The sequence below is a fragment of the Salvia miltiorrhiza genome, chromosome 1 (assembly GCF_028751815.1).
Source record: "Salvia miltiorrhiza cultivar Shanhuang (shh) chromosome 1, IMPLAD_Smil_shh, whole genome shotgun sequence".
NCBI lineage: Eukaryota > Viridiplantae > Streptophyta > Magnoliopsida > Lamiales > Lamiaceae > Salvia > Salvia miltiorrhiza.
Window position 1 is genome coordinate 67,526,812 of NC_080387.1, and position 23,622 is coordinate 67,550,433.

General features: G+C 37.3%; 4 protein-coding genes across 4 annotated transcripts; 1 reads left to right on the forward strand and 3 right to left on the reverse strand.

The window, feature by feature from the left end:
• Window positions 1-7,826: 7,826 nt before the first annotated feature.
• On the reverse strand, window positions 7,827-9,666 carry LOC131005279 (40S ribosomal protein S29-like). Its single transcript, XM_057932176.1, has 3 exons — window positions 9,425-9,666; window positions 8,159-8,258; window positions 7,827-8,053 (listed from the first exon to the last, which is right to left on the reverse strand). The coding sequence occupies exons 1-3, from the start codon at window positions 9,484-9,486 to the stop codon at window positions 8,045-8,047; spliced, it is 171 nt and encodes a 56-aa protein (XP_057788159.1). The 5' UTR covers window positions 9,487-9,666; the 3' UTR covers window positions 7,827-8,044.
• A 2,669-nt stretch (window positions 9,667-12,335) lies between these two features.
• LOC131005280 (FAD-linked sulfhydryl oxidase ERV1) lies at window positions 12,336-14,589 on the reverse strand. The gene is made up of 6 exons (XM_057932177.1): window positions 14,202-14,589; window positions 13,927-14,004; window positions 13,667-13,714; window positions 13,364-13,428; window positions 12,775-12,852; window positions 12,336-12,702 (listed from the first exon to the last, which is right to left on the reverse strand). Exons 1-6 carry the CDS (start codon window positions 14,388-14,390, stop codon window positions 12,588-12,590), a joined length of 573 nt encoding a protein of 190 aa, XP_057788160.1. The 5' UTR covers window positions 14,391-14,589; the 3' UTR covers window positions 12,336-12,587.
• A 3,218-nt stretch (window positions 14,590-17,807) lies between these two features.
• On the forward strand, window positions 17,808-20,119 carry LOC131005281 (uncharacterized). Its single transcript, XM_057932178.1, has 2 exons — window positions 17,808-18,142; window positions 18,761-20,119. The coding sequence occupies exon 2, from the start codon at window positions 18,773-18,775 to the stop codon at window positions 19,769-19,771; it is 999 nt and encodes a 332-aa protein (XP_057788161.1). The 5' UTR covers window positions 17,808-18,142; window positions 18,761-18,772; the 3' UTR covers window positions 19,772-20,119.
• Window positions 20,120-20,140: 21 nt separating this feature from the next.
• On the reverse strand, window positions 20,141-21,369 carry LOC131005282 (uncharacterized). The gene is made up of 4 exons (XM_057932179.1): window positions 20,928-21,369; window positions 20,634-20,859; window positions 20,441-20,565; window positions 20,141-20,368 (listed from the first exon to the last, which is right to left on the reverse strand). The coding sequence occupies exons 1-4, from the start codon at window positions 21,216-21,218 to the stop codon at window positions 20,288-20,290; spliced, it is 723 nt and encodes a 240-aa protein (XP_057788162.1). The 5' UTR covers window positions 21,219-21,369; the 3' UTR covers window positions 20,141-20,287.
• Window positions 21,370-23,622: the final 2,253 nt, after the last annotated feature.

Here is a 23,622-nt window from a genome sequence, read left to right on the forward strand (position 1 = left end):
GGTTAAACTCAAATGTCCCGAAGGATGGAGACAGGTTTCCACAAGATTTGATACAACTAACAAGGAGAACAAATTTCCTTGTAGCTCGTTGTATTATTTGGCAAATCCAGGAGATAACCGATACATCGGAATTTTGGAGGTTGGCGGCTTTGAAATACAGACCGAAGGCCAAGCTGGACAAGAAGCAGATGTCCTGATCTTAGGACGAGATTTCCTTGACAAATATAAACCATGGTCATGGAAATCAGGAGGAATGGAGATCACAATCGGGCGTCAAAGGTTGATGATCTAATGACAAGTCCATTCTCGATATACATCTCTGTTGGGATGTTATACGAGAAATTCAAAGCGGAATATTTTGCTGCTTATGTGGATTCGGGAGCAGGAATCTGTACAGCAAAACGAGGAGTCTTTCCAGCAGAAGTAGAAGAAGATCTACCTCGAATTGCAGGAAGGGATTTCTCCAAAAAGATTTTGCTTCTATCAAAGGGAGTAAAGCAAACGGAAATATTGATCGGCGGAGCAGGACAGACACCTTGGTACAAAGTCAAGACTCCACCAATTTATTTCCATGATACCGGAGCAGATATATTATTGGGAAATAATTTTCTGCAAAGCTTCAAGAGATTTATACAAGACAATGAGGCCAGGAGGCTTGTGTTCACAACCAATTGTGACCACAAAATCATTGTGCAAAGGCTCCAAGGAGCTTTTCATCGTTCAATGCCAATCAAATTTCGCAACAAGCGTGGTGATGATGGCAGACTCCGGAGACCTCAAATGAAGGATCAAAGGAGATTCGGCGAGGTTTTGCTCAAATGCAGAACTGAGGGATTTCCAGATCTCTCTGAGGAGGAAATTCAAATCCTCAAAGTATCCCTGATATCGCACAAGGATATTAAGGAAGACGAACAGGTGTCCATAGCCGACGTCAAAAGGAGAATCCAAAAGTGTTATCACGAGGATCCCTTGGCATGGTGGGACAAGAATCAGCTCAGAGCAACTTTGAAAGTTAAAACTGGAAAAGAGCATGAGTTCGTAAGATACAAGCCTATCCTGATGAACCCTCAAGATCAACAGGATATGATGAGTATAATCAAGGAGCATCTTGATTTAAAACTTATCGAAGATGGAAGATCACCCTACAGCAGTCCGGGATTTCTAGTGAGAAATCATGGGGAGATCAAGCGAGGAAAACCAAGACTGGTCATTAATTACAAAGGAATTAATGATATTCTTGAATTCGATGGATATTTCATCCCAAGCAGAGAACACCTTATCAACTGCATCAGAAGTGCAAGGGTATTCTCAAAGTTCGATTGCAAGTCAGGTTTTTACCAGATTCGCATGGAGGAAGGGAGTAAGAAGTTCACAGCCTTCTCAACTCCACAAGGACATTATGTCTGGAATGTCATGCCAATGGGGTTAGCCAACGCGCCTCAGATATTCCAAAGGAAAATGGATAATCTCTTCAAAGATTATTCTTCGTTTATGTTTGTTTATATTGATGACATCCTCATTGCATCAAAAAACATTCATGATCATGTCAGGCATCTGGAGATCTTTGCGGATGTTTGTCAACAAGGAGGACTTGTGCTGTCTGAAAAAAAGGCAGTCATAGCCACTCAGAAAATGGAGTTTCTGGGGATCGAGATCGATGAATCTGGGATAATTCTACAAGATCATATTGTGGAAAAAGTCCAGGGATTTCCAGAGAATCTCAAAGAGAAAAAACAGCTCCAAAGCTTTCTAGGAGTTGTCAACTTCGCAGGGATGTTCATCAAAAACCTTGCGGAACACAGAAAGGTCTTCAGTCCATTACTGAAGAAAGATGTTCCATTCATTTGGAAGGAAGAACATCGAGAGGGTATAAAGAAGTTGAAAGAGATCTGCAAGAATCTCCCAAAGCTTTCAATACCACAAGACGAGGATGATTTGGTCCTCTACACGGACGCAAGTGATTTCTGGTGGGCAGCAGTGCTCACAAAGATTACCCCAGATGGAGAAGAACCTTGCAGATACTGTAGCGGTCTTTTCTCCAACGACGAAGCTGTGCGATGGCACATCAACGAGAAGGAATTCTTTGCAGTGCGAAAGGCGTTTAAAAAATGGCCGCTTTTCTTACTTGCTAAAAAATTCGTTTTGAAAGTTGATAACACTAACGTTAAAGCTTTCTTAACAAAAAAGTTTGAATCTAAACCTGAAAAGGCTAGATTGATCAGGTGGCAAGCAGAATGCCAATATTATGATTATGATATTGTCGTTTTGAAATCTGATCAGAATGTTCTTGCAGATTTCCTTACAAGGGATGGAGCTCCCTGAAGCGGAGGCCATCGAGGCAATACAGGGGCAGCTCTTTGAAAGTCTAGAGCTGCTACAACAAGAGTGGCACAGATGTGTGCTACATACTAAACAAGCAGGAAAGATACAAGCGGCTGACGAAGCCAAAGTATCTAGCCAAATTGATGTCTGTTTCATGAAGATTTTCAATCTTCAGGAAGCAACTGAAAAGCCGCTCTTGCGCGCAGTCCGTGAAAATCGGGCTAAAGCAATGCTTTCCGTACAGGGCGGATTACCTGTAGCAGGGGATTCAAGTACCCCTAGCCCAAGTCCTGAGAGAATGGCTTCACAGCCGGACGCTCGAGGAAAAGATGTTGTTAAGGGGTCACTCCCTGAATCAACATGTCAACCCTCCACCTCTGGGGTAAAAGAGGGAGAGATCAGCCTTAGGCCCATGACAGGCCAAGTTAAGGTTGATACTAATCTGATTATTTCTTCTCCTTCTTGGCAGAATTATCAAGACAGGTGGGAGAAACTTCTTACGAGAAGGGGCATTAATCCGGGAAATTGCCGGGTTGATGTTGCAGGAAAATATCCAAGGGTTTGGTTCACGCCAGGAGCCAATCCAAACGATGTTAAAGAATGGTATGAATTTGGGGCATTAGCTTCAGTTTATACCACTTCCCCGGCATTCACCGAAATCAAGGGTCTACCCAAATGGATCCAGAAAACGGTGTTCGACGCATGGGAGAACAACGAGTCCCTCAAAAGGGGAGATGTTTTGGAATTGTACTTCTTCAGTGCAGCTCCAGAGCCAGTTGGCAAAGGAGTCTACGAAGCCTTCCATTTCATCAAGCTTCGGAGACCAGATACAGGAGCCTTGAACCGGATCAAAGTTCCTGAGTTTAATGCCGCAATCGTCTCAACATTTACGGAGGATCAAATCTCCACGAGACGAGCATGGGGTCTTTGGGTCTGTCTTACAGAGATGGACAAAATGAAGTCCAGATTCAAGTTCTTTCAGAGCTCAGATCTGGGAACGTTCCTGGTCAATACAATGACAGGAACCACAACCCAGTTTGCTGAAAATTCTTTCGAGAATAAGAGGCAAACTATTTGGGGAAACAAGATCGCGGGGAGCAAAGAGACTCGTCGCAAATTCTGCAATATGGCTCATGTTAGCCATTGGATCGAGAGAATCTGCGACCAATGTTCGTCGCAGAAGGAGCCAGAATTCGGCAAAGGTTTCCTCCCGAAACCTGATAGAAGAAGGTTCCGGTCTGATGAACATGACGAACGTCAGACACCAAAGGGAAGAACACCTCGGGCACCAAAAAAGTAAGGTGGCCGACAAAGCAGAGTGAATCATGTGATTCACAGCAAGGATCGCACCCACAAAAGAAACGACAAAAGTGGGTGGAAGAACAGGAGGACCACTCACCAAAAGCTTCAGGACAAAAGTGAGTGGAAAGAAAAGTTGCCGGCCCCTACCAGCATTATCACAAGACGATAAGGCGAGGGTCCAGCACCATGTGATGCCACTAACAAGTGTCGGCAATCAAGGCCGACAAAAGAAGGTGGATGTCATATTCAAGCAAGCTGGCCACGAAGAAGGAATCCGAGGCCAACAACCAAGCAATAATAGAGGGGTTCAAACCTCTATATAAACACAAGTGCTGGGGAGAAGAGAGGCATCGGAAAATAACACAACATTTTCACACACCACTTCCTCTCTCTAGAATTATCTTTTGTAATTTTAAATTTTGTTTTCATTGTCTTTTATTTTAAGTTTTTTTTTTTTTTCCTTTTTATTTTTATGTACACAAGGATTAGCTACTATGAGTAGCTAAAACAAGTTAGTCTCCTCCATTGGGGAGTTTTTATGAAATAAAATTAATTATTATATAATTCCTCTATAAACACTTAGTTTTTGTCCAACTATTCCGGTTTAGTAAAAATATTTTCTTTTCATTTTTCAACAAAAATATTTGGAGTCGACACACAGTGAAGGAGGGAGACTGATTCCTGAAGGTGACCATTCGGCGAAAGCCGGAACACAGTGAAGGGAGAAGGTTGCAACCATCACTTGCGAGTGTGTGGTTGGACGAAGGCCGAGGAGGCAAGAAGTCCGTAAAACGCGATTTAACTCCGGAAGGTGACCTGTCGACAAAAGGTATACTGTTGATTTATGATTTGAATTATTTAGAAGTTGTACGGAAGCATGTTGGGCCTGATTATATCTTAATTGAATTATGATAATTTGAACATAAAATGGTTTTATGATGGATTTGTTGAGGATTTGTTGAGGGGTAGTTTTGGCATGAATGATGAGTTGGATATGGTTGATAGGGGTTTTGTGAAAGTGGGTATTTTTAATAGATAAGTTATGAAGGTGGGTATTTTAAATTTTGACCCAATAATTAATGTTATATGGCAAAAGTCGTCTAAAGAATGGATGGCTCTGTTAGGCTCCCTACACATATGTTGGAATTTTAACACAATATATTCTTTCACATGAATAAAAATATCAAACATCCCATCACAAAGAATACTTCATACCCTTATACTTTTCGTGAACCAAAAAAACGGCCAAGAGGGAGTCCATAAAAACTCCCAACGGCCCCAGATCATTCTCAAGATAGAAACCCACTCTAATCAACAAGACATGAAACTCACTCATAAGCGTCGTAATAATATAATGATCTGGAGATCGGATTTTTCTGTCCGACTAATAAATAAATTTAATTTAACTCCCATCTTTTCCCTCAAAAATAAAAAAATTGACGCTTTCAAAATTAATGTATAAATAACCTTAACACCTTATAGAGAAAAAGGATGGAGTATTTGACGTACAATTTATGTGTCCTACCAAACAAACTGATGAAGATAGAATCATATAATATATTATATATTTAATTATTGATTTATCTTGTTGATCAAATTATTTTGTTTTTTTAGATGTTTAGGATTTTATTATAAATATGAGTTTTATTTAATATTTTATGGAAGTCGAATTGAGAGTTAAAATGTAGAGGGTGAGACCTTCTCGAGGTGTTCTTCCGGCCGATATTCATGAGTGAATCAATGGATTGATCCTTATTATATGTATTCTGATATACAATGATTATCAACGAAGTTCATATATTTATCAGTATCAAATTTATTTTACGCTTCTACCTGCATCACAAACATAATTGGATATATTGATTTTAAAATGATGGATATTATTTAATTATTAGAGTAAAAATTTATATGACAAAAATTATGATATTTATGGTTCCTATGCATCAATGCCTGTCAAACATTTGTCGTTGTTGATAATTGCATGAACTATTGTCTCTCTTATTCTTACATATATCACGACTTTCCATATTTCTACTTCGATAATCGTCCGAGTTACATGACATCGTGGCAACCAGTCATTAAAATCGAGGGATAGATTTTCCTTAAGATATTGTCCACCAAGATTTGTTTGATTTAATTGAATTTTCCTCGAGATTAAGATATTGGTTTCTCTAATCTTATTTGATTGTCATTAATTTCTTTATCAAGAACTTTTTATTCGCTGGTTTTTTAGAGCGGGAGACTAAAGTATAAAGTCTAAAATGAAAGAATTACTATATTTTAGGCAGGGCTAGCTTGTTTGCTACATGTAAAAATGATGTAGAGTATATTTCCTAGACTTTAATGTCTTGTTACTTTGCTTCAAAATATAAGACTATTTATAAAACAAAAATCCATTATGTATAATACAAAATTGTGTGCTTCTATCTACCACCTAGCTATCAAGTGGGATGCGTAGTACATAATACTGTAATAATTAATAACAGTAAACATATATATCCATCTCTTATCGACTAAATTAGTAAATTAGCATGTTATAGATGTTTTAATACATCACATGATATTGATAGCATATGTAATAAAAGACATGTCAATGAAATATATTATTTGTCCAAAATATGATACTGATAGTAATGATGTTTACTTGTACAATTTTTCTTCTGGTGACGAGCTTGAGCATCATCCGAGCTTTCTTGTTCTCAAATTTATAAATATATCCACATGTATAAGATGAGCAAAAAAATGTATAATTAATTTTGATGAGCACTAAGAAATGAAGTGAAGCAAAAGGCAATAGAAAGTAAAAGTGTCAAATTATCTAATTGGATGAAAGGCCAACTTATTCTCAAATGTTGTTGCTAAGTTTAGTTATATTGTGGATGAATATATATATTAAGCATAGAGATTCATCACATGGCAAATAGGAGTATAATATTTATAGACCCCTCGCCATCAAACTGCGGACTTTAAGAGTCACAACTTTTCTGTCTAACTAATTTCTAGACTAATGACTACTGACTAGCCAACAATATGTAATTAGTTTTGATTTCATTTCTCTTCAATCAAACTAATTTAAATAACCACTTGTTATTTATACCTATATACATGCATCTCCGTAAACACCCAATGTACGTATCAGATGTTGCATGAATCATTATTTCATATTAAAAAATACACATGTAAAAATTTAGACTAGCTAACATTCATCTATATACATAAAGTAGAAATTAAATAACAAGTGTATACCACATAAAAAAAATATTATAATAACAAATGTATACATGCATGCACTTCCTTGATGGGTCAAAATCTTAACTAGTTTGGTAGTTGGAAATTTGGAGGTTATTGACTTAAACGACACTTATTAAATGTGAGGAGTTGAAATGCGAAATTGTTAGCCCTTAGCCCACTCAAAGTGATCTCTAATTCAAAGAGAATCGTGGTGTCATAACCACTCAAAACTATGAATCCTGTTCATGATTTGTACAGTATTTTTCTTTAAGGAATGTATATTTTGGGAGAAAAAATGATTAAAAATGGTGGTACTTCGTTGTTTGCGGCTATCAACTTTTTTATTAAGTTTTCCTATAATTGGAGTTCCGCGAAAGATGGTATGGAAGCTCACTTTTGAAGTAAGATTTGTGAACATATAGTATATTTTTCTTCAAAAGAAAATAATATTTCATGCCAAGTCACCATCACAATCAAGAAAAGTATTGTGTCCAACACAAATATTCAGTGCTGTGTTGCGTAAAGAGTAATACATATAGGAGGAGAATTCAAGTACTCTCTTTCGGATTCTAAAACACAATACGAATCTTCTTTCGCTAGGGATATATCATACTATGAATGACGATTTTATCAAATATAGTTTCGTTATATTTCTCCAACAATACCATGTTTGTCCATTATTCAAATGTGAATATAACAGATTTTACATGATAAAATAATTAATAATTTACATACATCTAGATACATATGGTGAGTGACGCTAGGTCTATTTGTTCAATAACTGCATTTATAGAATATATTGACTATTTGCAGATAAAGATGGAAAACATATAGAGATGGCACATATTGCGTAAATTCAGATCGAACTGCATTGCGGATCGAACTTCAGTTTGGTTCGATTTAAAAATTCAATTTTTCAAGAATGTATGTATAATGTGTTTTCTCCCAAGAAAAATAAAACAAGAGTCGAATTATAAAGAGGCACACCAGTTTATGCCTAAAATGAGACTTCCACATCATGGTGACAGAAGGTAGTAACAAACCAATAAAAACAAAATCTTAAGATTTACCATCAAATGAGCGTCTAAACATGCCGAATAAAAATCATTTCAACTAAATCCATTAAAAATAAATGGCTACAACTAAATAAATCACAGCACCCTCTCTGCAAAGTCGATGGCAACACAGTTCAGCGATACTGCAAAAGGGAAGAAGGCAGAGAGTATCAAGAATTGTCATGTAAAATAGTGAGAGATTAAAAATGTCGAAAAGAAACAGGCTTATGCAAGAATATAACAAGTACCTTAATAAATCCGATTTCCTTAGCATTGCTGCGGAAGCATTGTCTGCAGCACATCAAACCGTACTTCCTAATTATTCCATGAGGGTTCCCGCAAACACGGCTGTCCAAAAACAAATTACACTAGTAAGATACAGATTTTGCTAAGAAGAGCCTACTTTCATCACCAGGATATATAACAAGTTAAGTTCAGTTTTGGGAGGGAATCTTCTTATTCAATAAAGTGTACACTTAAACAGGCAAATTGTTGAATCGCAATCTAAGAGCATCTCTAGGACGGCAATCAGGAGGAGAGACCATTTCAAGAACCATGTCACTCAAACCATGCATAATTATTTATGACGCACCACAGAAATTAAGAAATCGGCTCCATAATAATATAAAATATCCACAATCATGGTGTCAAAATAACAAGGTAACAGTTTTCTGCATAAATGGTCCAACAATTGCACATATAATGTAGAGGAATTCTTGCAACATTCTAATGGTGGCTGAAAAAGTCATTTCAATGCCAACAAATAGAGATGGAAAACAAAGCCACAAATAAAATTCAGATCATAATGACTCAGTTAAAAATGTTGTACCAGAAATTAGCAAAATTGTTTGGTCCGCCTAAATTCTACTCCATAATACTATATGCCATTGCATCTGAGAAAGTATGCTGCACAATTCCAGCATTTTACCTATGAAAAATGCACAACCAAGATGCTATAACAACTTGAAATTTATTCTACCAGTCAAGCATCTCCAATGCTGACAATTTTGACGTAATCACTTTTTCTATATAGAGGCAATTAGACAAATAATGTTAACCTACGCTATCCTAATCAGTTAGTTGTTCACAACCATAAAAATTATCTAATACCACATACACTCACATTAAAATTACTTTTTACCCAATAAATTCATCAAAAAATAATGTTGAAAATATTTAGGATTTTATACATTGTTTATGTCAGAATTTTCAACAAATTCAGGTTTTATTTCTTCAAATAGTAGACACGGCTATAGAATCAAACAACATTAGTAGAGAGACAGCTATTGAGCCATGAAGAATGTGGTGCAAAACTCAACCTATTTTAGTTTAAAACGAGGCCTATAAGCTAGTTTTTTTTTTTTTTTCCAAATAAAGCAGAATCGAAGTATTACATCGCGAACGAAATTTCAATCTTCTTACCATCAATCTCGCCCGATTACACGAACAAACGAACAAATACAAGTAGAAATTGAAACAAATACTAAAAAAGAGATAGGAAATTATGCAGGTACCAGGTGCGGGATCCAGGGCCATAATTTTTCGGGTGAGAATTCCAGATGTTGGAGTGCCCCATGTCTTCTTCTACAAGAATTGGGTTTATGAATCTGTGTTAGAAACCTAATTGGTAGTTACGATGGAGAGAGTTCTCAAATTTCTCTGAGTACGCAATTTATATGTTGCATAAGCAAAACCCTAATGTTGAATTGGAAATAACGGATCGAGATCGGGGGCGTAATGGACCTTTCACGTCCCTCAATTATTTTTTACCCCCTATTGTACTTTTTTTAATATGTATATATAGGTGATGCTCAGTTCGAGTTCAGCTCGGGTGATGCTCGATAATGTCGAATTCGAGCTTGAATTCAAGCTCGGCTCGTTAGATGTTCAAATTCAAATTTTTCATAAATTTAAGAAAATCTTTTTAATTAATATGTTACTCGAGTTCGAGTTCGACTCGTTTAAGGCTCGTGTGCTAACTCGATTAAAGGCTCGGCTGAAAGCTCGTGAACAGGCTCGCGAACATGTTCGTGAACAATCGAATTCGAACATGTTCGCGAGCTCAACGAGCCGAGCACTGTAAGGCTCGTGCTTGGCTCGATAAAAATTTTGAACTCAAAATCAAGTTCGAATTCGGCTCGTTTACTATCGAATCGAGTTCCGAACGAATTTTTTTCGAGCCAAATCTCGAATAATTTGCGAGTAGCTCTGTTCATTTACAACCTACCCAATGTCCCATCATGAGGAGCGTAGTTTTTTTGTGAATGGCCAAAGTTCAAATAAATTTGATAGTAGTGAAGAAATTATTCATCATATTTAAATAGTTAAATTTGGTAGATAAATTTTGTTGGGCAATGAGTGGATTTTTTTTGTGAATAATAAATAGTCGTGAAGTTTAATTATAAAGATTTAATATCTCAAAAATAAAAGTGCTACACTCACAATTTATGAATGTCCAAAACGATAGAAGGGGTATTAATTTAACCAACACAAAAAATTACTCTATGCAAGTTTGTTTAGCAAAATGTGATCTCATAGCCTATGCAAATTGTTTATATTCTAGGGTTAAGAAATATACCCTTAAATTAGATACCCCTAAAGCGTATCACTCTCCATTCTCGACATTGGCTCAAATACATCTCCAAAATTCATAAAAAAAATGTGCATTTAAATTCAACGAGTTAATGATGTTATCTCTCCATTAACTTTTTTTTTAAAATTTAAATTATGAATTTCGCCCCTTAAAAAAAACTCTTGACTGCAGCTCCGGTCTCAACTCTTCCAGCTTTACCTCCTGTCGTGATCGTTCCACGGACACCAGTGTCAATGAGCTCACCCCCAGTGCCGAAACCGATAGCTTCCCCCTTCTGTTGTGTCATCGTCGCCGTCTTTCGGATAAATTAAATTGTGTATTTTGCCGTTGAAGGGCACGCCGAAGTATAGGGACGCACCGGAGAATTTTTTGTCGTCACTGAGGATGACGTCGGCGAAAAAATTGCAGTCGATTGTGTTAGCACCGACGGTGGTGAGCCATGGCGCGAGGTTGGTCACCGACATCTCGTTGGGGCTGTCATTGCCAGTTGAGGAGGAGACGAAAATCCCCCTCGAAACAGCGCAGTATGTGTCGATTGCGATGGGATCGAGGTATTAAGGAGAGGAGATCCCCTCTCCGCCGCCGATTGGGATCGAAATCACGTCAACGCCACTTAGAAAAAAAAATTTAATTTAAATTGCATTTACGCCCCCCATTCTCGACCTTGGCTCAAATAAACCCCCAGAACCATTAACTTGCTGGGTTTAAATACACCCTTTTTATAAACTCTGAGGGTGTATTTGGGCCAAGGTCGAGAAGGGGGGGGATATACGCTCTAAGGGTGCCTAGTTTAGAGGTGGATTTGTACATTAACCCTATATTTTATACACGTATTAATTTCAGTGAACTTGTTTTATTAAGGCGACCCCGACCCATATTGAATACTCCTCCAAAAAAAACCCATATTGAATGCTTTGGATTAAATCTATTGTTATCCACGTTTACTTTTAAAGATTAGTCTAGAGAAATGATGATGATAATAATAATAATAATAATAATAATAATAATAATAATAATAATAATAATAATAATAATAATAATAATATAAGCTAATTCATTATTTATTAATGTAGATTGAAATGAATATCTCAAATTTATTGATAATTTTTATAATTTGATTTAATTTTACTTGATTCATACTACCTCTGTCCACGAAAGAATTTCCTACTTTTATTTTTGGAACGTCCACAAAAAACTTTCTACCTATTTTTAGACTATACCCCGCTATTTATAAATATCTCATTTACTTTTATTTTTCACATTTTCATCACTTCCTTAAAAGGGATATTGGCCTATAAATATCTGAACTTTTCCCATTTTCTAGTTTTGCACCCCAACTTTAAAATCTGTCTTTAAATACCTGAACTTTGTATTCTTTCTTATTTTGCACCCGATGAATTTTTACCCCCAAATCGTTGTTGACATGAGAACCGAATTGAGAGGAAAGTTTGAAATGCATAATGAAGTAGATTAATTTGTTGTCAATGTAGGATCTAGAACATGTAATTGTATGATTTGGGATGTCAATTCGCCTTCCATGTCATCAACAATTTGGGGATAAAAATTCGTTGCGTGCAAAATTAGAAAAAATACAAAGTTCAAGTATTTATAAGCACATTTTAAAGTTGGGGTGCAAAATCAAAAAATGAAAAAAGTTTGAATATTTACAGGCCAATACCCCTGATTAAAATACATTTTCACCGTTTCTTAATACACTCAACAACCTTTTCTACACTTTTAATACATTCAATAACTTTTTTCTTAAAATTCGTGTCGCTCTCATCTGAAGTTCTTTTGTAAACGGAAGGAGTATATGGTTGGAGAAATCTTAGTAATAAAAATAAAAATATTTATTATGAAAAGCAAACGGAGTTTTTAAAAGAGATGATAAAGTTTAGGATTGAAAAATGACAAATAACAAGACTAGGTATGTACAAGGAAGAATTGATATTTTTGCATTTCTTTGAGTGAGGGTAAACAATAAGAATGAGTAGGAAGCTTGCACCACCAATACTAAAGGACTTTGCTATTGTATAACATAGTTACTCTGGATTGATTTCAAGCATGAATATAAGAGTAGGTTTTCATTTGGTGAAATCCATCGCCGCCGTCCCTTGCAGGTCGCATGCGCGCTGCTCACATTCTAACTTTCCCCACCGAGCATCAACCCGTTCGCAGGGAAACACAACCTTGCCTAGGCTGCACCAACAAAACTTGCTCATTTCCAACTCAACAATTTTGTTTGCAAATAAAGGACAAGACAAGGTATACCTTCTATTGACAACGTTATGCACATGGCATAACCATTGGGAAAACTCATCATGAGATCCAACCACTACGGGGTTCGCTCTGCATAAAATATCAAGTATATATACAAACATTATACATGTAATATGTATTTGGAAGGCGATTTAGTTAGTTTCAGACCCTGTTTTGTTTACATTTAAGCATCAAAACAGAAAACCATTCCAATTGCATGCTAGAAACAGAAACTAGAAGAGTTCGTGTAGCAAGACGTTAATGCTCCCCACTCTCCAGACCCACATATAGTGACTGCAATTGCAAAGTAGCCTATTTTGCCCAAAAATATGTATATATGAAGAAACTTAGAGACAATATATGTTTTAGCAATGTATAAACTGGAGATCGTTGGCAGAGGGGCTGGTAGTGCTAGCTATACCTGCTTCACAGTGGTTTAGAACATAGAATGCAATGGTTAGCTTTCCATGCAGGGTAAATGTTGCTAAACATATGCCAAAACACAAAATATTTCCCCTCGTGTTCATAATACAACATGTCGGGGAGAGAGAGATGGAATTTCAGGTTGTGCTGGGGGTTGAGAAAGAGAGCGAGTATGCACCTTATAACTTCTTTAAAGTGATCTGCACATTCCTTACAAGGATACATGCGAGATAATATCTCCATCTGCATGAGAAACGGAGGACAACTTGATTTCGTGGAACTAGTAAATGAATTCATATTACTGCTAACATCTCAAAATGAGATTTGTAATTAAAAGTGAAGCTCTGAAAAGGAACTGTTGAAGAGAACAATATTGCTTGACATCCCATCAAAGGGAAAAAGTTTATTCTTCAGTTCATAACAAACAAGATGAAAACGAAAAAAACCAATCCTTGCCAAGACTTGAAAAATGGGAACATACCAGTTCTTTAACATCTTTCTTCTGTTGCCTAGTCGGCTTATCCGGGTACTGGAGAAAGTAAGGGAAAAATTAATACACAACAAATCTCGAATTAAACCTACTAAAAATCCAACGTACGAAATAACGAATCAATTACAAAGATGATGCGAAAAATCAAACAATAGTGCATATGAAAAGGTGCAAGCTTTCCTCAAGAAATGCTAAAAAGGAGACCTTGTTCAACAATAGATGAAAAAGAAACTTGGAAAGGTGGATTGAACCTGAGCAGCTAGAGTGTGGAGAAACGTCCATGTAGCTCTTCCAAGATCTTCTTTAGTTGTTGGACCTGATGATTTTCCCTGTAAAAAACTCGAGCAACATAAAACTTGAACATCTTGTTCAAACCAATCAGCACACAGGAAGCGCAACAAACATACATGCAGATGGAATTTAGGAAAAATAGAAAAGGAATTCCATTGAGTAGTTTCATCAAACAGATGGAGTGTGCAATGCGAAGTTGCAGGCAGATATTTGGGAAATAGTAGAAAGGAGAGACCTTGTTGAGGATTTGGTCGGGTTGGCGAAGATGGGTGGGTGTAGAGAGCGTTAAAAGAGGGGTTTTGTTTCTGGGCAGCGAGGATGAAGGATCGTCAGGGCGCGGGAAGAAGCGAGAGAGATTCGTCTGAATGCAATCCGAAACTTTACACAACCCTTGTAACACAAGTTGCACCGGATTTTCCGACATAGCTGTGATTGAATTACAGAGAGATGGAGAGATTTCTGGCGGTAATCTCAAATCTTATGCTTCAAACAAAGATAACTGTATATTAGTATTGGTAGGCGTGTGTTCCTACACAAAGATGATCAAACATTTCTACTTCAACTATGCTATTACAAACTTGTATGATACTCTTTTCTCAAAAAATGAAAAAGAAAAAGGCCAATGAGTAGGCAGATAGGTAATTTCAAATTACTTTAACTTATTTAATAAAATATAATATTTTAATTAATTTAATTCGGTTAATAGATTTTAATCGATTGTTTATCGGTTAAATCGATTAATCAAATTTTAGACAAATCTAACACCAGTGGCGGTAACCGAACCGAACCAGTAAAAATCGATTATCGATTAACTGAAATTTCGATTTGATTATGGTTAAAACCGAAAAAACGAACCCATTTTACCACTCCTAGATATAATAGTTGTAATTTGTGTCATACGAGTTTATTTAAGTCCAACATGAATATTTTGTTTATACAACTAAAATAATAAATATCATAAAATTAAGAGGGTGTTTGATTATGTTTTTTTGTTTTTAGAATGCGAGGATAATTTTATTGCACACAAGAACATGGGACGTGGAGATGACCCACCACAAAGGACGGGGATTCATTCCAAATATGATGTGTAGTAATATCTCTCGCTTTTTTTGCTAGACAGTGAGCAATAATATTTAGATCTTTCGTAACATGGCGGATATGGAAACCAGATAGTGATGATAAAATACAACGGCAAAAACGAGCAATGACGCCTGACCCCATAATGTTTCTCTCCGTTGATCGAATCGCATCACACGCTCATTTATTTTTAAGAGTTTATAAGCTCTTAGAGTTTAAAAGATGTAATTTTATAAGTTAGAGACAAAATTTTAGTTAAAGAAATAAAATCAAATCAAATGAAATTATAATGATATGTGATGAAAATAAAAATTATAGTTGAGTTGTTTTTGTAAAATGAGTGTTGCTTATAAAATAATGAGAAAATAAGTTGGGATAAATGAACTTATTTTTTAGGAAGTTTATAAGCTTTTAGAGCATTCACATTGATTGATTCAATATTTGATTTATCTATGCTTTGAGCCATTTACAAGTCAAATATTGCATTGAGTTTACTGATATGAATTAGTTTTAATTTTGATTTAATTTAAATAATACAAATTTAAATAAGAAAATTCCTTAAACTAAAGAAATCGGGATTGTTTGATCCATTGGAGGAAAAATTTGAGAGATATTAAGAGTAAGTTGAGAGAAAATGAAAAGGAGAACTTTGATTTTTATTGTGAAAATTGTGTTAGAGTTAATAGGTATCTATAGAAGAAGAAAAAAAAATAGTTGCAATAGCCGTTATTGTACCGTTGGAGTAGATTTTAAATTTTATTTTTTTTTAATTCGACGCGTGTAACACACACGTCTTTTTTTTTAACCTTTGAGCTCAACTCGTTGGAACGAGTCTCAACTTGAGTCAGAGAAGGCTGCATCGAAAGGCTCATCGCTATAGCTAACTTGACCCAATGGATGAGCCTTACTGATATGGATACACTTAAAACTTATTTTTTTATAATTTATAAGTATTTTAAAAACTTATTTTACAATATTTTAATTTGAATGAACTTATAAGTTATTTTAAAAAGTTTACAAACTCAGTCAAACACCTTCTAAGTCCCTTGTATTATTGCCCATAATTCTTGGAGATCATCATTCCAATAGCTCAAAACTATGACATACTACTAAATAAGTTATATTTCTTTCATCTCAACTTTTAGTAACTATATTTTCATTTTAGTCTGTTGTAGCCTGTATATTTTGGTATTTATTTTTATTTTTAGTAAAAGTAGATGAAACTCTGAAATCCTTATTCTACTAACAACATAGTAACACATTCAACCATTTTATTAAAATTCGTGTAATTTTCAAATGAACATTAAAAATTGGAACGAAATGAATACTTTTAAACGAAAGCAAGAAGAGGTCAACAATGTAATTCGTTTAAGAGGTGGTCTTGGGTACAATCGAACGTACCGTACAACTGGGTTGCACCCTCACTTAGACCATAACCCGTACCCTGATTCGAACTCATATCCTGATCCGAATTGTATAAATAACATTATTTTAGATATGGGTCAACCCAGTTATACGGTACATCCGATTGTACTTAAATTTTTGTGTTCGTTTAAGTATTGTTGATGTACATTATACATTTTGTTTCGGATAAAAATAATACATCAAAAACTAAACAAAACTTTAAAAGCGATAGAAATTAATTTGTTACTACTTTATATTATTTGAGATCACTTAGGAAGAAATGTAGAAAGTATGTCTTATTTTATTACATTCTCTTTTTCCGAAAACTTACACATATCGTCTTTAATACTTATGATAATCAAGATTCAAGAAGTCCATAAAAAAGTTGCTGACAAGTTCGGGCAGGGCACCGACTGTGATGTGTCCGAAGAGACTTGTGCGACCCTCCTTGATGTTTTCTATGAAGCACAACCGACTTTCAGGGCTGAGGCTCTCCTTGGGGTTGAGCTTGGGAAGAACAAATGGTTTTCGCCCAGGCCATGCATCTTTCGGGTTGATGTGGATGCGATGTTTGACGAAGAGAAGAGGTGTTTTGGTGTTGGGATCATTGTGAGAGACCACGAGGGGCGTGTTTGCTATGCCGTCTCAAAGAAAACGAAAGCCTCCTCAAGTGTGATGATGGCAGAGATTATGGCCATTGTGCATGAGATTTTGGCATGCTTTGAACTCGAGCTGGGGCAGGTTGAGCTTTTCACTGATTCTTTGCTCGCGGCTCGAGCTATGGCGACGCCCGAGGAAGACAAGACGTACCTGCCTGATGACGTTTGTGACATCCTTGGGGTGGCTCGCAAGAATTTCCTCATCCGGGTTTGCCACATGTATCGCTCGGCCAATAGAGCCGCACATTGTCTTGCGCAGTTTGCAAGAACTCTTGATTGTCCGTGCTGTTGGACGGAGAGTATCCCTAGATGGTTAGGGCCTTTGGTAATTGACGACATGGTTTGAATGTTACTCTTACTTCTGTTTCAAAAAAAAAAAAAGTCCCATAAATATAACTAGGAAAAGTTGTAACTATTACTCGAATTTCTATAAATCACACAATATAATAGAAAATGTACTAGGAAAAATTCAAGTCTTGGCCATTATTTTCATATCATGTATACCACTATAATATGAATTGCAAATTTTATAGTTATATTGTATTAGAGTTGAGATGAAAGTGAGTCAGAAAGAGTCAAGTTTATTAAGTACTTGAATTATGGTATTATGTAGTTCAAACTTATATCAATCAAGTTGAGAGGAACTAACCAATTATTTCTATAATTTCTACCAGAACAAGAAAGTAATAAGATGCAAGAAACATGAAAATATGTTGTGCGAAAACTTTAGCGCCATTAGGCGCCTTGAGTTCCAATTTTTTTTTTTTTTTGCTTTTTGCTAAAAGGTGAGAACCAAACACGGCCTTAAATTCCATAAAACAAGAGCAGTAGTATACGATTATGTTAGAAGTGGCCAAGCCTTATAAGTTGTTCCGTGTTTGGCTTTGCTCTGTCCCTAAAGTTGGATTTTGACGAACAGAATTAAACTCCAGAAAATTAGACTTGGGCCGCCGATCAAACAGCAAAAATTGGGACAAACAATCAGCAATTCGACCACAATTCAGCCCCATCGCCGACCTCTGCTCTGCGAAATCAGGTCTAATTTCTCTCTCTTTTTCTTATTCCTGTCGAAAATTCAATCCGATTTCTGGGGTTTTCCGTCCGTCGTCGCAATGTGAACTGGGTTCGGGTTCTGATTCAAGAACCGATATTTATTTGTAATTTGCTGCTATCCTTAGCTTTTCTTTCCAGTTCAATATAATTGGGCTCAGAGGTTGATAATTGTTTTGTCTGTGTTGTCTTAATGTCAATGAGATGGGGTTGAATTGCTGACCTCAATTTTTCTTTTTCTTTTTTCCATTAATTTTTTTTATTGAAGTTAATGTTGTAGAATAATTTGTCAAATACTCATACATCGTTACCGTTTGCTCTGAAAAAGTTGAGGTTTTTGATTGGGAAATTTGAGAATCTGTACTTATACATGAAGCAGTGAAAAAATCTGATCTTGATTTTATAGCTTGATATAACTTTGATTGAGCTGATCCATATGCTGGTTGACAATATTAGCATTTTGAATTGTGGAATTGATCATCTTTGTCCGTCTTCTGTTTTGGTTTTTGGTGTGAAATGCAATGTCTGGTGATTGGGGGGTTTTTTAGCCATGATTTTGCTGTACGAACCAACGTAGTGATGGCGATCTGTTGTTTCTGTACAGTTTAAACTGAAAATGGTGGCGAATTTTACTCGTGTGGACACGCTAGAGCTGAAAGATCTTATCTATCAAAGGATTGGACACCAAAGAGCAGATAAGTACTTTGATCAGCTGAAGAGGTTTCTAAGTTTGAAGCTTAGTAAAGTCGAGTTTGATAGGAGCTGCTTACAGACGATTGGAAGGGAGAACGTTTCTCTTCACAATAGGCTTATCCGATCCATTGCCCAAAACGCGTGCCAAGCTAGGATCCCACCTCAAAAGGCTCGAAAAATTGAAGGACTAAGTGTTAAGGTTGCAAATGGTTACCAGAGGAATTGTCTGCAATCTCTCTATGGTGATGCTTTCCCACAGTCGCCTCGCAAGTGCAGGTCTCCTGTCAGCAGAGATCGCAAGCTTAGGGATCGCCCGAGCCCTCTGGGCCCACTGGGTAAGAGCCCTAGTTTCACGTGTGAAGAAACAGTCACAAGGACTCAAGAACAGCAGAGTGGAACAGAGTTGCATTCCCTCTGCAGCAGACCTCCAGTTGATGTCGTCTCAGTGGAAGACGGGGAGGAGGTTGAACAGCGTGCAGCTGATGTCGGGAGGTGGTGGAGTCCTGTCACTGCTCCTTTCGGCGTTTCAATTGGCGCTCGTGAGGCTGCTCCTTGTAGTTATAAGGACGATGCTTGTATTGCCGAGGCTTGTGAAAATAGGGGGGAGTTGCCTGATACGTTATCTTTAAGAAGGCGTTTGCAGAAGAAGTTGGCATCGGAGGGAGTTGGGATCTCGCTGGAATGTGCGGACGTGATAAACAACAGCTTGGATGTGTTCTTGAAGAGAATAATCGAGCCATGTGTGTCGATTGCTTCCCGTGATCTCGGGAGACAATCAAATAAGGCAGTGATGAGGTCGGATAGATCTACGAATGTGAGTATGCTGGATTTCCGGGTTGCGATGGAATCAAACCCTCGTTTGCTCGGGGCGGATTGGCCCGTCCATCTTGAGAAGATCTGCCATTACGCCTCTGAGGAGTAAGTAGTAAAGTAAAACTCAGTTGAAAGCGGGTGGCTGCCAGTTTTGAAAATGGCGGTTGCAGTTGCAGAGGAGAATGAGCCAGAGAGGTGTGATGATGACGATGGTGGAGAACTATATAGAGATAGGTGCTAACAGCATTAATTGCTACTGCTAGGAAGGGGGAGGGGGAGATGATTACTCCATATGAGTGTGGTTTTACACATAGATATCGTGTTTTAACATTTCATTGTCATTATTAGAGTTTGTATAATTTTTTGGAGTGGTGCCTACCTTGCCTTGCCTTGTAAATATATTCTTGTTCTTGTAATGAAAGAAGCCTCCATTTGTGGTTTTATTATACCAAGAAAAGGGACCTTATCTCTCATACAATGAAAGAAGGATTAAATGCTCCTTTATTTATGTGGGAAAAACTAGTTACATACCAATTTACATGTAGGAGTTGATAAAGATAATACAATGAAGTGAAAATAGAATGATGAAGGAAAAGCAGCAAGTCTCCCTCCCTCCCTCGTGCTTTCATGAACTTGGTTTGTCTAAACTGGCCATGTAAGTCATGTAAATAGTCCATAGGTATGAGAAGGAGTTGACTACCAGTGGCTGCCATTAACAATTCCAAACTCAATGTCATGTCTGTTGCTAATTAATTGAAGGTAATGCTAATTAATTTACCTGTAAATGAAGGGGGATGAATTTGAAGGTGACAAAGTCGCAAACTGGCCAGTACATTATCCCGTTCACCATTGTAGGGACCAAATCACGTCTCAGTCTAGCAATGATTTCCGCACCGCTTTCACCTGCAAAATTAAGCATCTAATTTAAATTAGAGAGAGACTCCTAATCCTAACCATCTTCATTGTGTTACCTTGTAGAGCAGCATTAACAGAGAAGAAGACAACAGTCATGGCAGGTCCGAACACTGCCTGCCCCAAACCGATCTTCTTCAACGTCGACAACAAATCGCGCTTCGGGAAAACTCTCGACATTAAATTGTACCAATAATGCATCGACGGCCCCAGTATCACCATGCCATAGCCACCCATACGCACAGTTCTCACCAATTCATACTCTTCCATTCCCCCAAAAATCGTCTGCACAATTTCATAACCCGATTCAGATAAAGAGAAGCTTCTGCTGTGTATACATGTGACGTACGGACCTGGGAGGTTATATCGGCGGCGGAGTAAATGAGGGCGGCGGTGGCGCTTTTGGTTGCGATCGGACGTGACTTGATCGCGCCGAGGTACCACTGGACCAGACGGAGTTGCTGGAAAGAGGAAGATGCCGACGCCGTCGAAGGCTCCGACTCCTTAGGTTTCCGGGAATGGTGTTTGAAGCGTGCGCGGCGGTGGAGGGGTTGGTCGGAGATGGTGTGTTTTATAGTAGTTGTGGAAGAATGGAGTGAGCATTGAAGTCTGAGGACGGCGATCTTCGATAATGAGGAGGCCATAGGCGCCGGCGATGGAGCAATGGAGGCGTTGGTGAAGAACGAGAAATGTGTTGGAGAATGGAACCCAAGAATTCAAGAAACCACCAAAATTTTTCATTTGAAAAAAAAAACAGAAAACAGCAAATTTATGGTGTGTCATGTGCACGCGTCGGTGTCAATTTCCACAATATCTAAAACACACTTATAAAAAAAAGTATTCTACTAATTATGAAATTCGAAGGGTGTGTTTGTTTTTTATTCCTTTAAATAAAGAAATAATATGATAAAATATTAATTTATTATTTAAAGTGATGATCATATTTTTTGGGGTTAATTACGTCAAAAGCCATAAATTATACCCCAATTTTTAACTTTTTCATGAACTTTTTTTTTTATCAAAAATTTCCCTGAATTTAATGTGTTGAGTAATTTTTCCATGACTTTCAAGAATACCCAAATTCATAGCTGACATGGCATGTTTTAACTTTTAAGTGAGCGAAAATATGATATAACATCGTCGGCGGAGAATTGAAACGACGTCGTTTAATTGGAGGTAAACGATGTCGTTTAACACCAACTCCCTTTCTAAGCCCTAATTTCGGCGGAGGCGAAGGCGGAGGATCAGTGCGGGAGATGCAGTGCAGCGACGATCTCGCGCGGTGCTGGTTCGCAGCAATTGATGTCTCTTCGATTTTAGGTAGAGAGGCAGATCTGAGGGGGTGGGCAGCGGTAGGGGCGTCGGATCTGGTGCGGCGGAGGGTGGAAGAAGGTGAAATTAGGGTTTGGAGGGTGGGGGAAAGGGGGGAGACGAAATTAGGGTATGGGGTGCCGGATCTGCTTTCGCCCTCTCTTTTCCCCTTCACTCCTTTCTCGCTCTCTCGGTCGGACGACCATCGGCGAAGAGCCAACGTCGCTGCGCCTCATCTGCGCTTCGATTGGACAACAACCTGACCACCATCGCGCAAAAGAGGTGCAACCCTAGGCGGTGGCGAAGAGAATACATGTGTAAGTATTTCTGATATGGAGGAGGAGTTCGTCGGACATGGAGGAGGAAAGGCAGTGGGCGGTGGAGAGAGAGGGGGCGGCGGATCTGGTGGGGCGGTGGAGTTCGTCGGACATGGAGGAGGGGGAAGAGAAAGAGAATGGTTTTTTTTTGTTTATTTTTTTTAAGTGTCAATTTTTCAGTCCAAATAGACGCACGTCGGCTCGATATTACCACGTAGGCGACAAGTCAGCCCGGAGCTTCACCGGAGAAAAAAGTATGGAAAAATGGTTCAACACATTAAATTCAGAGAATTTTTTATTAAAAAAAAGTTCATGGAAAAGTTGAAAATTGAGGTATAGTTCATGGCTTTTGGCGTAATTAACCCTATTTTTTATATCTTGTTTAATTTGAATAAAAATATATTTATAGGCTTCATCACTTTTTATCATTTTTATCATTTATTAATTTTTTTCTTAATAACTGTGTCCAAAAATAGGTGGTCATATTCAATAAAACGGTGAGAGTATAATTTTACAAAAGAAAGGGAAATGTTCTTTATTGCATGCATAATAGAATGATGGTCCAAATTCAAATAATTATTTTAATTTTATAAAAGAAAAGGATAATCTCTTATTTTGGATCAATCTTTTTTTATTATAAATCATTTGATATAATCAAAAATTCTATTCACGGTAGACAGTTTATTTAAAAAATTCTATTAATTGTATTCGTTTAATTATCACATAAGCGATGGCGCGTGCGATTATCTAATGGTGGAACGCGTGGGTCAAATAAGTCCCGTGTAGGCAAGGCAACTATGGTTTGGTGAGCCAGCACCCACCATCTTACGCCACGTGTATCGAAGCTAACACGTAGCAAAGTTTTTCTGTTTGAACTGCCATCCCTCGGCATGGGCCCACTCTCTCATCCACCAATCACTATTTTTTCCTAATTCATACGGTAGCCCATGTGTAATACAAAGTTTGACTATTCAATAATTACAAATCGGAAATAATTTATTTAAATACTCAAGCTCACCGCATATAATTTGTTCCGGTAAACGCAACTAGGGGTAAACAAACCAAGTCGTTCGCAAATTATTCGGAGATCAATTCTAAAAAAATTCGTTCAAATTTATTTAGAGAAATTTGATAAATAAACAAACAAAACTTAAGCTTGATAATATTCGGCTCGTTATCTCATGAACACGTTCGTTAAGTAATTTTAGCTTGAAAAATATAAATTATTAGTAAGTCAACTTATATTTATCTATTAAAATTAATAATAATTGTATTAAATCTCTAATTAACTCTGTTTGTTATAAGAAAATTGGTGAATTATAATCGAACGTATATAGATTTAATTGGTGATTTGTTGTCGAATTACGAATTATACCTAGTGTTGTTTGGAAAAGCAAGAGAGAAAAGCAAAGTTGAGAGC